Source organism: Plasmodium coatneyi, chromosome 9 (genome assembly GCF_001680005.1).
Source record: "Plasmodium coatneyi strain Hackeri chromosome 9, complete sequence".
Lineage (NCBI taxonomy): Eukaryota > Apicomplexa > Aconoidasida > Haemosporida > Plasmodiidae > Plasmodium > Plasmodium coatneyi.
In genome coordinates this window covers 730,635-746,768 of record NC_033564.1, presented here as the reverse complement: position 1 = coordinate 746,768, position 16,134 = coordinate 730,635, and the positions used below count along the sequence as shown (strand labels likewise).

Genomic DNA, 16,134 nt, shown 5'->3' with positions numbered 1-16,134 from the left:
ATGATGAGGCGCGTTTTCATTTGGTGCCTTTATTTCATAACTTTGTTTTTTCTGTGCAAGAATGAATTGGCTTACTGTTCTGCGAACAACAACCAAGGGGTAAGCGAACACGCAAATTGTCCAGCTCGCTCCGTTACGTTAGCACACGTGATAGGAAGTGGGTATCCATTTGTTTCTTCCGCAGTGTTGTAACCCTTTTTTTTCATTTTCATTGCTCTTCCCCCCCGCCGCAGAAGGAGAACTACCTGAACAGAACGATTAACATTTTAAACGCCGGAAAGAATGTAGCCAAACGATATGGACACAGTCAGCTGAAGCCCGTGCACATTCTGAGCGCCCTTGCGAAGAGCGACTACGGTAGGGACGGGCAAATCGCATAACCCACCCAATTGAGTGTCGAATTTTCAGCTGTTTCGTCCAGTAAACCATATCGATAATCAGTAATCACTGACACATATTCCACTTCTTTTCTTCCCCCCACACGTACACGTAGGATCCAACCTCCTGAAGGAAAACAGCGTCAATGCCAGCAACCTGAAGCAGTACATAGACACTGCCCTGGAGCAGACCCGGGCTGGAGCGGTATGACCGAAGTTGCGCAAAAATCTTGCGGGTGTAACACTCATCCAACTGTTCCTCCCGTTGAAGTGCTTATCTCATCTGATTACTTATCGTGTTGAATTGCTTTTTCCCCCCCTTGCAGCCACTGGATAATAAGAGCAAAATCACCTACTCCGACGAAGTGAAGGAAGTGCTGGCCGAGGCGGAGGCACTGGCGAACAAGTACAAGAGCCAGAAGGTAGACGTGGAACACCTCCTCAGTGGTCTAATGAACGATGAGCTGGTTAACGAAATATTGAACGAAGTTTACCTGACCGACGAAGCGGTGAAGGGGATCCTGAAAAGCAAGTTGGAAAAAACGAAGAAGGATAAGGATGGAAAGTCTGGAGGATTGTACATAGAACAGTTTGGATCAAATTTAAATGAAAAAGTTCGAAATGGAAAGTTGCAAGGAATTTACGGAAGAGATGAAGAAATCAGAGCAGTGATTGAGTCTCTGCTAAGATACAATAAGAACAGTCCCGTCCTGGTTGGACAACCCGGTACTGGTAAGACGACCATTGTAGAAGGATTAGTGTATAGAATAGAGAAAGGAGACGTCCCAAAGGAACTTAGAGGGTATACAGTCATCAGCTTAAATTTTAGAAAGTTCACCTCAGGAACTTCCTACAGAGGAGAATTTGAAACAAGGATGAAAAATATTATTAAGGAGTTGAAAAATAAAAAAAATAAAATTATCCTCTTTGTTGATGAGATACATTTACTGTTGGGTGCTGGAAAAGCTGAAGGAGGAACAGACGCAGCGAATTTATTGAAGCCAGTTTTGTCCAAGGGGGAGATCAAATTAATTGGAGCTACTACCGTGGCGGAGTACAGAAAATTCATAGAAAGCTGTTCCGCATTTGAAAGAAGATTTGAAAAAATTTTGGTAGAACCCCCCTCAGTGGAAAACACCATAAAAATATTAAGATCGTTAAAAAGCAAATATGAAAGTTTCTACGGCATACATATAACAGACAAAGCGTTAGTGGCCGCTGCGAAGGTATCTGATAGGTTTATAAAGGACCGTTACTTACCCGATAAAGCAATTGATCTGTTGAATAAAGCTTGCTCGTTCTTGCAAGTACAGTTGTCTGGAAAGCCCCGTATCATTGATGTGACGGAGAGGGAGATCGAACGATTGGCTTACGAAATCAGTACACTCGAAATGGACGTCGATAAAGTCTCCAAAAGGAAATACAACAATCTTATAAAAGAATTTGAAAATAAAAAAGAGCTACTAAAAACGTATTACGAGGAGTACGTCGTTTCGGGAGAAAGATTAAAGAGAAAAAAAGAAGCAGAGAAAAGATTAAACGAATTGAAGGAACTTGCACAGAATTATATGAGTGCGAATAAAGAACCCCCCATTGAGTTGCAAAATAGTCTGAAGGATGCCCAGGAAAAATACATGGAAGTGTATAAGGAAACACTTGCTTACGTGGAAGCCAAAACGCATAACGCTATGAACGTAGATGCAGTGTATCAGGAGCATGTGTCCTACATTTATTTGAGAGATTCGGGTATGCCATTAGGTTCCCTCTCCTTCGAATCGTCCAAAGGGGCACTCAAACTGTACAACAGTTTATCCAAGTCGATTATTGGAAATGAGGATATTATAAAATCGCTAAGTGATGCAGTCGTTAAAGCGGCAACTGGTATGAAAGATCCGGAGAAACCCATTGGAACGTTCTTATTCTTGGGACCTACTGGTGTGGGTAAAACGGAGTTAGCCAAAACGTTAGCCATTGAACTGTTCAGCTCGAAGGATAATCTGATCAGAGTGAACATGTCTGAATTTACGGAAGCACACTCAGTGTCGAAGATCACTGGTAGTCCACCAGGTTACGTAGGATTCAGTGACTCTGGTCAGCTAACCGAAGCAGTGAGAGAGAGACCCCACTCCGTTGTTCTTTTCGATGAGTTGGAGAAAGCTCATCCAGATGTCTTTAAAGTGTTGTTACAAATTTTAGGAGATGGATACATCAACGATAATCACAGAAGGAACATTGATTTTTCAAACACCATTATTATTATGACCTCCAACCTTGGTGCAGAACTATTTAAGAAAAAATTATTCTTTGATGCGAACAATTCAGACACACCAGAATATAAGAGAGTTTTTGATGACCTCAGAATCCAGCTCATCAAAAAATGTAAAAAAGTCTTTAAGCCTGAATTTGTTAACAGAATTGACAAAATAGGAATTTTCGAACCTTTGAGCAAAAAGAATCTACGTGAAATTGTAAAGTTGAGATTTAAAAAGTTGGAAAAACGTTTAGAGGAGAAGAATATTCACGTATCCGTATCGGAGAAGGCCGTAGACTACATCATCGATCAGTCGTACGATCCTGAGTTAGGAGCAAGACCAACTCTCATTTTCATTGAAAGTGTTATCATGACCAAATTTGCCATCATGTATTTGAAAAAGGAACTGGTAGACGACATGGATGTGCACGTCGATTTTAACAAGGCCGCCAACAATTTGGTCATCAACCTTTCCGCGGTGTAGACGAGGTGAAAAGCGATTTTTTCCTTTCACCTTGATGCGCATTTTATGCCTATTATGCCCTCGAGGCCCAATTTTGCCAATTTTCACCCATTTTTTTTTGCTCATTTGATAAGACGTGGAAGGTGTGTCCCCCTATATACCATATATACCTCCAGCATGCATAGCCGTAATTTACTTTTTTAAATTAAGTCCATTGTTTAAGTGTGTAGTGCGTGCGTGTGTGTGTGTAGTGTTATGGTTGATACCGTATCTACCCCTATGTGCACATGCGCATTACACTTTTTTTTTTTTTTTTTTTTTTTTTTTTGCCCAATGTTTTTTTTCTAATTAATTCTTCGTGCAGCTCTACGTATGTTTATATGTGCACGCCCTGCGTATATTTTCACTCCTTTATTTTTCATAGCCTCCTTTTTAAGTCTATATTATTTATTCTTTCATTTACACGTGCCAAGTTTTGTTTTTCATGCCTTAATTCATTTTGTCCAACTTTTTACAAGTAAAAATTTTGACCCTTTTTAATTTTTTGAAATTCCTTTAAAAATTGACGCAGGGGGGTAGGCAGGGAGGTGGCACCTCCTCCACCAAGTACATATATAATATGCCTTGACGACCCTGTTCGGGTGTTTTCTTTACGTTGTTATCGTTGAGCAGCGTTAAAGGGAGTCACACTAATGGTGGTGATTTTTAGTGGCCGGGCTTTTTAAACCTGTGCCGGCACATTGTTCCCATTTCGTTCGAATTGAGAGCGTTGTCTTTCCTGGATGCACTACACACCGCTTGTTTTTCCAGTGGGCGCTGTTCTTTTGGCACATCCCGCGGAACGAAAAAGAGGTAAAAATGGAATACCGTTGCTCTTTTCTTCATGTCGTGTGAGCACACGGGAGTGAAACATATGCGCCCGATTTGGCCATTCCTTCAACGGGCTGATTATACGGGGTGGAAAAGTTCACCTTCCTTTTTCAGAGGTGAACGCGAAATTTGTCATGATTCGCTGTTCCCATCCATGATGAGAAAGAGAAGAGCTTCCTTTTTTTTTCCCGCAAACGTGTGATAAAATTCGTCACAGCTATTTTGGTTAACACATGCTTTTTTTTTTTTTTTTTTTTCCAAATTGCCTGACCTGTTAAGGCGATTTTTTCCAATTTTACAGCTGAAGGCATTTTCGCATGTGCGAAAAACAACGTCAAAGTGGATATAGTATCCCCCACACTCACTATCGCGCCTTTTTGTGCAAATATCAGAAACGAATGAACACAAATTGGGGAGACAAAACATACGCGTAAAATGGTGAAATATATATTCTTTCCCCAACTTTGTGTGATATACTTTGTGACACAATAAAATTAAACAATTCGCTTTGGAAATTTTAAAAATTTGCAAATTTTCAAGTGGAAAAAAAAAAAGCCGCATTTTTTTTTTTTTTTTAGTAGCTAGCTAAAATGTTTTACACCCTTCTCCCTATAGAGGCGTAAAAGTACGCGCGAAAAAAGGCGTAAAAAAAAAAAAAAAAAAAACACAAAAAAAAGGAAAACAAAACGTAAATAGGCGAACAGAAAAAAACTCAACAAAAGGAACAAAATTGGACTCACATTTTTCCCTTCCTGCGTTGCTCCAAATGAGGTAAATCTGAGCGAATTGCGAACGCGCATTCAAACAGGTGAACAAAAAAACGAACGAACACATGCATGCTGTTGTCAACGTTGTAAAATTATTTGCACCTGTACTTGTAACTGTTCTCCTTCCGCGTGTATGTATTTTTCCTTTCCCCTTTTTTCGCTCATTCCCTCCTTTCTGTTCTGTTTGCAGCATAGTAACATGCGTAAAAATATGCGACAGCAGATGTGGAGTCACCCAACCATGTGTATATACGTGCCTTGACGTTACTTTTTTTTTTTTTTCTGTTGGGGAAATTAGCGAAATTGGCAATTGGAAAAATTAAGCTCCCGATCTCTCACCCCCCATGTTGCTGCTTTTTTTATTTTTTTTCCCGCAATGGTGTACAAAGCATGTTAATTTTGTCAAACACATGCAATTTATAAACGTTTAAAAAAAACGGCACGTGGTGGGAAGAAGCCCATAATGCTTATTTTCACCATTTATGTTATTTCCATTTTTTTTTTTTCCCTTATATTACTGATTTATTAACTACCAAATGAGAATTTTTGACTGACTTATTTATTCCCACGTCTGTTTGCAAGTTTGTAAGAAACTCTCGAACTACCAATTTCCATGCAAAATAGAATCATGTAAAAAAAGAAAATCTGAACGAAGCAAAGCGAAACCACGCTCCTGCGAGTTCTATGTGATGGAAAACCCCCCCATGTTGTAAAATCAGTATAGAGGTTCGTGCTGCTTGTATGTATTTTATTTTTTACCTTTTTTATGTTGTTGTATGAACGTTCATTTGCGAGTTGCTGGTACCATATTTTCTACATCTAATTTTTACCGTTAGAAATGCCTGCGCATGAACAGGTTTCATATGTAAGGAGGAGGCAGAAATATATTACTAGTACCGACTTGTACACTATGCATGTATGATAATATATAGGTGACAACTCCCTCACCGTGTATGCGCCACTCCGTAGAACGACTGATATATATATATGTCCCCTTCCCCTTTCGCCGAAAGCGACTGATTTGGCAAAATTTAATGAAAAAAAATTAGTAAAGAAGAGCCACACTTTTTTTTTTTTTTTTTTTTTTTTGTACAACCGCAGAGGATAACATCGTAACGGTGGCATTGTGTTGTATGTCCCTATCGCGAAGTTATTTCTTACCCCTTTGTACATGTATCTTTTTTTTCCGCTCGTACGTGTGTGTTCATCCTTGATTTGACTTGAACGTATATCTACGTTTGTCGTGTATTTGCTGGTTAACAATTCATCACGTTCTATTTTTTTTTTTTTTTCCTGTGTGCGTTGTCTTAAAAATGGGAAGAGCAAAGAACATTTTAAGCTTCGGCTTAATTCTGCTGCATACCCTTTATGTAAGTCTGACCACGGCCGATATCCCTGCACATGTAGAGATAAAAAATTTGGTGGGAAAATGGAAGATTCAGAGGACACAGACGTCTCCAAAAATGACGACCTGTGGATCAACCCAACCAAACAACAACATTTTTAATGTAAAAATAACAGACTATAAAAAGTATCTCCTGGATAACCATTACAATTTTACCTCTGACTTGTATGTTATTTTATCCGACGACTTTATATCCTATGGAGACATGCACGATACGACTGGCAATGAGCATCGAAAGAATTGGAAGGTGCTAGTTGTGTACGATGAGCATAAGAGGAAGATAGGTACATGGACCACCATTTGTGATGAAGGGTTTGAAATTAGGTTAGGAAATGAAACCTACACTGCGTTTATGCATTATGAGCCGACGGGCAAATGTGGAGAAGCGAAGGAGGACGACCAAACTGATTCCAATGGAGAGACAGAATGCTACGTCACGAATTATAACAAGATAAGATTCGGTTGGGTGGATATAACCAAATCGAAGGATGAGAAATTATACGGTTGCTTTTACGCAGAGAGGTACCATGTAGCAGGTGAGCCGGCAGATGTAGCCAACACGCAACACAACTTCCCCACCGAAACGAGCATCAACAGTCTGTTAAATGTGCACAACTTTATGTACCCCACGCCACATGACGCTATGTCAAGCATCAACGACAAGCCAACTTTTACCAAGAGGACAAACATGCACATCGATCAGAACAGCGAATTGTACTGGCACAAGATGAAACACCACGGAAAGAAAAAACCCATAAGCAGAGCAATGATGATGAATGCAAAACAGACGTATGCTTGCCCCTGTAATAAGAACGAGCACGTTCAGGACGACGTGAATAACAGCGGGGGTGATCCAGACCAGCCCGTATCGCCCGTATCGCTTATGCAGTTGGGAGGTCAAACTGGGGATAGCGAAACGAACGAAATGGATTTGGAAAATTATGAAGATACGGAGAAGTCCCCCCACAGGGAATTAGAAATAGACGAACTGCCAAAGAACTTCACCTGGGGAGATCCATTTAATAATAACACAAGAGAGTATGACGTGACGAACCAATTGTTATGTGGTTCCTGTTATATTGCATCCCAAATGTATGTCTTTAAAAGAAGAATCGAAATTGGCTTGACAAAAAATCTAGACAAAAAATATCTGAACAATTTCGACGATTTGTTGTCTATACAAACAGTTCTTTCGTGCTCTTTCTACGACCAAGGTTGCAATGGAGGTTACCCATATTTGGTCGCCAAAATGGCAAAATTACAGGGTATCCCCTTAGATAAGGTGTTCCCCTACACGGCCCTGCCAGAGACCTGCCCATACAAAGTGGATCAAACTCCTATGGTAACCCCCGCATTGGGTACTAATAACACTCCCACCCCGCCAACGAAGAATTTAAGACAAATAAACGCAGTCATGTTTACCAGCCCAACGACGAATGATATGCATGAGAATTTTAAAAATCCCATAAGTAATGACCCAGAGAAGTGGTACGCAAGAGACTACAACTACATTGGAGGATGCTACGGATGCAACCAATGCAATGGAGAAAAAATCATGATGAACGAAATGTATAGAAATGGTCCTATCGTTGCTTCCTTTGAGGCTACCCCCGATTTTTACGATTATGCGGATGGCGTTTTTTACATTAAAGACTTCCCTCACGCAAGAAGATGTACCGTAGACGCCACGAAGAAGAATTACGTTTACAACGTCACGGGATGGGAAAAGGTTAACCACGCTATTGTTTTAGTCGGATGGGGAGAGGAAGAAATCGACGGTAAATTGTACAAATACTGGATTGGCCGAAACAGTTGGGGAAAGAACTGGGGTAAGGAGGGTTACTTTAAGATAATCCGAGGTGTGAACTTTAGCGGTATCGAGAGCCAGTCCCTCTTCATCGAGCCCGACTTCACGAGAGGCGCCGGCAAGATCCTCCTCGAAAAGCTCAGAAATGAGTAAAAACAAACGTAAATACAACAGCAAACGTGAGTGTTATGCGGCATCGCCAGTGGGGTGATGCTGGACTGCCGATTCGTTAGCTAGGTTTTTTTTCCCGCACTTAGCGCCTTTTTATGCGCATCCAACTTTTACATGCCATCTTTTAAGAACCGTTATCCGCCATTGCCGTCGAGAGGGGTCACCGACGGCTGCCGCGTTTGCAATTTGTGTATCCCTGTTACTAATAATATATATCCCTGCAAGCGCGCACCGAACGGCTGTGTTTTAGACCCCTTTTTTTTTTTTTTTTTTTTTTTTTTTAAATCACGCTTAACTTTTAATTAAATTTTTAAAGATCTTTTTTAATCGCATGGAAAATGGTACCAGGGTTTAGGTTTATCGGGGGAGAGTCCCTAACACCTGCACCCGGAACAGAGGTACACATAACTTCTTTCACCCGTCACTGCAAAGTGATGTGAGAAGTACACACGAGAACAACAATAACCACCCTATGGGGGGATCACTATAACTTAACCTGTTCAATGCTATACAATATACCTTCACCGTGGCAACGCTAAATGATATGCGCTCTAGGAGAACACACTTTTCACGTTGCGCATAAAATTGTGGTAACCCCTCAATTGTTTTACCCCCAGGGAGCAGCAATAACTTTGCCGCATTCCCCCTCGGTGAGGGCACCGTCCCAGGAGGAATAAATCCATACTTGTTCACTTTAGGAGGATTCCACAGTTTGAGGCATCCCCCCAAAAATAAAAAAAAAAATTGGGGAATGCCCACATCGCACGTTGATAAGCAAAAGAGGAGAAAAAAATATCCCCCGTTTGGAATGCTCCATTTATTAAATTGCCCTGTTCAGCATTTTTCCACTATGTGCGTTTAGTTCCAGGGAAAAAATAAATAAAATAATTCAATATATAGGAAATAGCACCTCATTACAATATGTAGATTTAAGGCGTTACCATTAGGTGCCTCCCCCTCCGTAATGGAACATCCGCATCCACGAACAAATAGACATATGCACACCTGTTCAGGGTGCCTGTTCTCACAATGGTTGGGAGGGAAAGCCCGGCAGATGAAGAGGAGGCGGTCGACCTGGGGCTGAGGCCCCAGGTCTTTCTGAACCGCCTACTGCATGAGGTATTCTGCAGCGGCGCCTTCCGTCAGGTAGGCTTTTGCAAAGCCAGAAGGGTGTAAACAGGGCAGTGGTTCATTGTGCCACCGGAGGGATAAGTATGCACATCCTGCCATTATTCTTAACATGTGTACGATTGGCTAATTTTTAGTCACTACTCACCCAATTTACCACTTCCCCCCATATTTGCAGGCCATGAAGGAGGGAAAACGAAGCCGGCGTAAAATGAAAATCCTCATCCTACTGCTGATCGGCTTGTTGAGCTTCCTCCTTCGCCTCTTCTCAGTCATCCGAAATGAACCCATCATACATGAGTACGACCCCTACTTCAATTACAAGCTAACAAATATATTGAGGGAAAATAATTTCTACGATTTTTGGGATTACTTCGACGCAAAGTCCTGGTTTCCCCTAGGCAGGACAACAGGACAGACTCTCTTCCCCGGATTGATGCTAACTAGCCATTTCATATACAAGCTTTGCAACACGCTTGGGTTTCTGATAGATATAAAAATTATTTGCATCTACATGGGGCCTCTATTCAGTTTCTTCACCTGTTTAATGACATATGTTTTAACAGTGGAGGTGTATCCTTTTGAAGGCGCAGGATTATTAGCAGCTCTATTCGTTTCTATGTCTCCTTCGCATGTGTCCAGAACTGTTGCAGGGTCGTACGATAATGAATCCATTGCTATATTTTTGCTCCTTCTATGTTTATACAGTTGGGTTAAGTGTCTGAAGGAGGGGACTCTCCTCTCAGCTCTTCTTTGCTCACTCAGTACCTACTACATGGCCCTCTCGTGGGGTGCCTATATATACATTACCAATTCGATAAGCTTATATATGCTAGTCCTTTTCTTGCTAAAGAGGTACACGTTAAAGCATCTCATCTCCTTTAACGTGTATTACGTGTTGACAAGTATCCTTTGCCTGAATATCCCCTCCGTTGGGAGGTCCGTTTTGGTTAGTATTGAGCACCTTGGGACGCATGCCATTTTTGTCTTAACGAATGTGCTAATCCTAGCCAGGCATGTAATTATCTACCTTAAATTGGATGAAGATAAGTTTAAGCGTAAGTTCGTACAAATGTGTTTTCTCTTTTTTTTTCTCATTTTTAAATTTTTCATCTTTACAAATAAGTTGTCATGGAATCATAGATCAAGAACGCTACTAGATCCTACTTATGCATCTAAGCACAATCCCATCGTTGCATCTATTTCTGAACACCAGCCTACCACTTGGTCTTCCTACTTCTTTGACGTGCACCTTGTTTTGATTTTTCTTCCCATTGGAATGTACGAATGTATGAAGAAGCAAGCCCCGATAGAGGCCTTCTTTTTGGGCATTTTTTCCATCCTTTGTTTGTACTTTTCCGCCCTCATGGTTAGACTGCTTTTGATATTTTCCCCTATCGCAAGTGTGTTGAGTGGGGTAGGGTTGTCCTCCCTGCTGAGTCGTTACGTGCGTTTCCTGCGTGTGTCTCCTAGCACCTACAGGGCGTCTCTCCTCCTTGGAAGCGAACTTCCCCACGGGGAGAGCAACTCTTCTGAGGACAGTTACACAGGGGAAGATAATTACACAGGTGAAGATGGGTCATCCGATGGGGAGGACTGCAGTGGGCAACTGGATTCCGAAGAGAAGGCACATCGACAAGGGGAAGGCAGCTACACAGATGGAAAGAGCAATCCTGCAAGCAACCCCGTCAGTAGGTCCAACAGTGCGTTAACAGATGCACCTCCAGAACACCGCATCGTGAAGCTTCCCTTCAACAGAACGGAGAACACCCACGTGTCTATCCTGACAAGCCTCTGCGTAATAACTCTCCTAGCGTACCTAGTAATTCTGGCGGTTCTGCATTCCACGTGGTGCTCCTCCATAGCCTACTCCGAGTCTAATATATCCTTTTACAGCAGAAATGAAAAGGGAGAGAGGTACATCAATGACGATATCAGGCAGATGTACAAATGGATTCAACAGAACACAAGGACAGATTCTAGGATAGTGGCTTGGTGGGATTACGGATACCAATTAAGTGTCATGGCAGACAGAGTGACCTACGTAGATAACAACACATGGAGCACGGCACATATTGCCACAGTTGGGTTGATCCTCTCTGTAAATGAAAAACAAGCCTACGAATATGTGAAGGAGCTAGATGCAAATTACGTCCTCGTCTCCTATGGGGGCTATTCAAAGAACTCCTCAGATGACCTTAACAAATTTTTATGGGTTCTAAAAATCACGAACGAGAAATTTAAGCATATAAACCCACTCCTATACTATTATCACGATAAGCATCACCCGTTAGGAAAAAATGCAACCCCTTTTATGTCGAACAGTCTCCTCTACAGACTCTCCTACTTTAACGTATCGAATGGAAAACACAGGGGGTATGACTACATTCGCAAGTTGGAGGTTCCGGAGGTTAAGGAACTTCGATACTTTGAGGAGGTATTCACATCCGATGTGTGGGGCTTCCGTTTGTACAGGGTTAAGGAGGACATCTAAAAGGGGGGGCAAAACTATGCTGGGTTCAACTCCTTAGATGCGTGGTTGCCTCGGTGTGCCACCCATTTGACGACCTCGCGAATTGTCCCCTTTTTTTACGTTAATTGTTTCGTTTGACGTTATTATGTTTTCCCTTTTGCTCACTCCGAACTGTATGTTCCCACGCGCACAACATACGATAAATGGTGTGCGGCAAACTTATACACACAGATTAACCCGCACGGGTTTAAGTTAACTGCTTTGTAACAACTCCGTTATGATAAGGAGGTAGATGGGGGGCACATAAAAGTTGCACGTGAAAGTTGCACGTCCTGTGGTGAGGCAATAAACAAACAGATGTACGCGCGTGAAGGAGAAAAGGCTAACTAAAATGGAGGGAGGGAAGAAACATAACAATGGTCTCCTTCTTTCCCCCACACTACGGGTTTATTTTAAAAAAAAAAACACTTGCCAGACGCGGCTACCAGTGTCCCTACGACTGAAGCTGCTGTGTGTGCTTGTTTTTGAGCTTATCGATCTTCTCCTCCTCAGGCAGCAGAGGCACCAAGGTGAGGGAGAAAAGAAGGAAGAAGCCACAAATGAAAATGTACAAACTGAGGTTGTCAAAATTGTAGCTATCTATCCTTAGGAGGTAGGTCAAGAAGGAGGAGGTGCCCTTCTTTGTCAGAGAACCCAAATTTTTGACGCTCAAAATGGTAGCGAAAACACTGGCCTCCAAACCAGGCTGGCATATATTTGCCGTTAATATAAAAAGTGGTAACAGCTGTACTTCTGTAATGGCTTCGATTAGGAAGCCTCCACTGAGGACAAACAATTCGTTGGAAATGCCAAAGTAGGTGTTTATCTTCTCGGTCAGTACGATTGGTGAAATATAAATGGGGAAGGATATCAGTGTGGTCAAAATGAGGGTCTTCTTCAATCCTTGGTTTTTTAAAAACAAGCGGTAAACGATTATCCCTATAAGAGAGGCGATCCCATAAGTGAGTCTTAACGTCCCCATGAAGGAGGGTCGGAATCCCAACTTATTCGTGCAGAAGAAAAAAAAGGCATCGTCATAGTCGGGTCCAGACATGTATACAAAAATGTACAAAAATGGTCCCAAGAAAATTGGCGTATTAACAAATTTGATCAGATCCTGTAGTTGATTGACTATGCTCTTCTCAGAGGTGTATTCCTTCTCCTTCAGGAAGAGACAAGACAATGAAATGATAAGAGGGAAAAGTGACGTTGCCATGAAAATGTATTCCCTTGAAATTTTCTCGAGAAGGTATCCTGAAAAATACGCTACGGAAAGGCTGCCTATCGCTTTGGACGCTATAAACTCAGTCACTTTGTTTGTTCCTTGGGAATAGGTCTTCCCAATGGAACTTTCCACAACGAGCGCTTCAGCCACTGTTGTGCAGAATGACGCACATAGGGATATGAAAAAAAGGATCAATGTAGCCTGAAACACGGACAGCTGTAGAAATGCTAAAGCCAAAAAGTTTAACGACTGGAATAAGCTGAAAAGGAACAGGTAGGGCTTCCTCCTCATTCCGAATATGGACACCGAGTCTGTGATCAGCGCTATGGCTGGCTTCAAGATGAACGGAATGTAGGGGTACATTAATATGAGGGACACCTGATAAGGTGTTAAGCGAAAATAATCCTTAAACAGGTAATATATGGCTAGTGACGCCAAATGGGTTAGGCCATCGGACAGCCCAACCAAGTATACCACTATTTGCGTGAAGTCTACATGGTGCTTGGCCTTCGAACTGATTAGCGGCAGCTCCTCTCCCTCCGCCTTTCCTCGGTCCACAATCGGGTCGATGCTCAGGAACGGGTTGTTGGACTTCTCAATCATGTTAGCGACTTTTTCGCCTGCTCCAGCGGTTGCAAGGGGGGGAACAAGTTGTATATCAGTTAAGAAGTTACGCAGCGTGGTGGTGTTGCAGTGTGGTGGTGACCCATTCCCACAGAGGACGCTGCTCAGACGTGTCCTTTCGCTCCCTTTTTCGTTTTGCACATGCGGGGATAGTACCTTTTTCCTGGCGGCTATGTTAGACGGGGGGGGTCCAGGTCCACTTCAGTCCGACGCCCTGTTGTCCACCTGAGCCTTATGCGGTGCGGTCCACTCCGGTGCAGCCCCAAGCGGCTCCCTCTCCGTGCTCCACTTGCACCACGTCGCCACGCGTAGCAATGATAAGCTTTATATCTACGCGTTTGGTAAAATGACACCCGTGGTGAATAACATATGGCATTAACAATGGTAACAAAAAAAAAAACAACGTATTACCGAACAGTAACTAAAAAGTGGACATTATCAACTTTACAATTTCGCGCATCTACCCGTTGATGATGTACAATGCAGTTTGTTGCGGCGGCTGAATTTTTACAACGTCCACAAAATGCATTTCCACGTGTGTTTCGGGTGCGAAAAATTAAAAAGGAAAAAATAGCAAACAAAAGGGAGAAAGAAGCGAAATAAAGAGGAAAAAAAAGCGAAATAAAAGGGGAAAAAAATAGGCGCCGGGTATAAAACAATTTTGCTTTCCCGTTCACCGTTGCGATGATGTGTTCGTCAAAATTACTGTTGCTACGTTTCACTTTGCGTTATTTAGGAATAATTTTGTGTAATGTTGTATAATGTTGTGTGATTTTTTTTTTTTTTTTTTTTTTTTTTCTCCCCATTTGGCACATTCGTTAGGGGGACGCTGGAGCTGTTCCACGGCACGACCGAAGCGCGTTGGCGCATACATGAGTGCGGAAGTGTACACCTGCACTTACACCTACGGAAGGCGGAACGCGCATAGGGTTATGCCTAGAAATACCAACGCGAACAGCCACACATGTAGGCATACACAACATATGTGCCAAGAGGAACTCACACGCAGAGAAGCAAATAGCGGGCAGACATTTTCCCCATTTACCATAGGGGCATCGCGTTAGTTTCCACCACGAACAACCCTGGATTCATGTATGTACATTACAGGGACGTCGAATGGTTCCTTTGGTCCACGCGCAAATGTATACACATGTGGCTGATGCAGGTACGTATGGTGGAATGTATGCGTGTAGCACTGCGGGTGGCTTTTTTTTTTTTTTTTTCACGCAGCTAATTTTGTTCTGCTAAAAGCTCGGTTGGAATAGTTTCTTTTTTCTTTTTCTTTTTGTCGTGACGCTCATCGGGAGTACTACTGACCCATTATGCACAGGGGACATGACCTGGTTTGCATTCCACAGTTGCATCAGCGTGACAGTTTAGGGATCACACTTAAGGGGAACGATTATAGTAATATTTTTAAAGTTATCCTAGCGCAACTCTGGTAACGTGCCTGAATCAATCATGTATACCAGGTGGGAATATTTACACTGTTAGGTAACACCCTGGGGTGTACAAAAAGGCATTCGCGGCTAAGTGCATCGAAGCACCACGGGGGAATTTTTCTGCACTGGGACGGACTACTGTTCGGCTTGGGAGTGGCTCACACCATGTGCGGCCCGCATAAAAATGTGAACCAGTTTTTAGCTAGTTAAGCTACTTGGCCAAACTTGCTACGTTCGACGAGATTACTCCGCGTAGTTCTGATGAGTGACGGGGTAGAGTTCCGCCCGGGTAAAGGCACGCGTAGGAACCGGAAAAAAGGAGCCACAGGTAGTTTTCCATCCCCGCGCTCGTGAACCGAACCGTGCCAAATAGGTGTTATATCCCTACAGGGAATAAAAAAAAAAAATAAAAAAATAAGAATAAAATAAGAATAAAATAATCACGTACATATGTGAAAAAAAAAATTCCCAAGGGGAAGTTGAAAAGGGCTGGGCGACCGAACGAATGCTATAACTACTAACCCGGAAGAATGCGCCCAATTTTTTTTTTTTTTTTTTTTTTGTTTCCATGAGGAAGGAATTTGAAAATTAGCAAGTACCTAGGTCAGGCAGGTTTATCACTCCAATCATTTGACATAAAGTTGCGACATTAGGTACCATTCCGTTTGATTAGCCTGGGTGGAATTTTTTTTTTTTTTTTTTTTTTTTTTTTTTTTTTTGTTTCCTTTTCCTGCTTGTCCATACCCCCTGAGGGTTAGCCAAGTCGCTATGTTCCAAAGGGAAGGGCACTTTGCGGGAAAAATCTTAACAAGTGCAGTTGCCCCTGTTAGGTGGCCTTAGTAGCGGTGTGCACCCAAACGTGCTTGTCAGTGTTCCATGAGGACGCTGCACGGGAAGGCCACGTAACAAGTCCACGTGAGGAACCCACGCAACACGCACCTTGATGATGCCATTAACAGTAGAAGGAACCTCCCCATTATCGCTGAAGAAGAGATTCGCAAAGTAACCCGACTACCCGAAAGTGTGCCCCCCCTATCGACGGAATTCGAGCCAGGGAGAGCTGCACGCATGAGATTACCACCGCTGCGGCGC

At 42.5% G+C, this 16,134-nt stretch overlaps 4 protein-coding genes across 4 annotated transcripts; 3 read left to right on the top strand and 1 right to left on the bottom strand.

Annotated features, from left to right (window-relative positions):
* PCOAH_00024860 (Heat shock protein 101) lies at positions 1–3,112 on the top strand (the record flags this gene model as incomplete). The annotated part of the gene is made up of 4 exons (XM_020059291.1): positions 1–99; positions 234–357; positions 494–582; positions 704–3,112. 4 exons carry the CDS (start codon positions 1–3, stop codon positions 3,110–3,112), a joined length of 2,721 nt encoding a protein of 906 aa, XP_019915136.1.
* A 2,929-nt stretch (positions 3,113–6,041) lies between these two features.
* PCOAH_00024850 (Cathepsin c) lies at positions 6,042–8,093 on the top strand (the record flags this gene model as incomplete). The annotated part of the gene is made up of 1 exon (XM_020059290.1): positions 6,042–8,093. One exon carries the CDS (start codon positions 6,042–6,044, stop codon positions 8,091–8,093), a length of 2,052 nt encoding a protein of 683 aa, XP_019915057.1.
* A 1,047-nt stretch (positions 8,094–9,140) lies between these two features.
* On the top strand, positions 9,141–11,733 carry PCOAH_00024840 (Oligosacharyl transferase STT3 subunit; the record flags this gene model as incomplete). Its single annotated transcript, XM_020059289.1, has 2 exons — positions 9,141–9,257; positions 9,418–11,733. 2 exons carry the CDS (start codon positions 9,141–9,143, stop codon positions 11,731–11,733), a joined length of 2,433 nt encoding a protein of 810 aa, XP_019914924.1.
* Positions 11,734–12,205: 472 nt separating this feature from the next.
* PCOAH_00024830 (Transmembrane protein) lies at positions 12,206–13,579 on the bottom strand (the record flags this gene model as incomplete). Its single annotated transcript, XM_020059288.1, has 1 exon — positions 12,206–13,579. One exon carries the CDS (start codon positions 13,577–13,579, stop codon positions 12,206–12,208), a length of 1,374 nt encoding a protein of 457 aa, XP_019914853.1.
* Between the last annotated feature and the right edge of the window lie 2,555 nt (positions 13,580–16,134).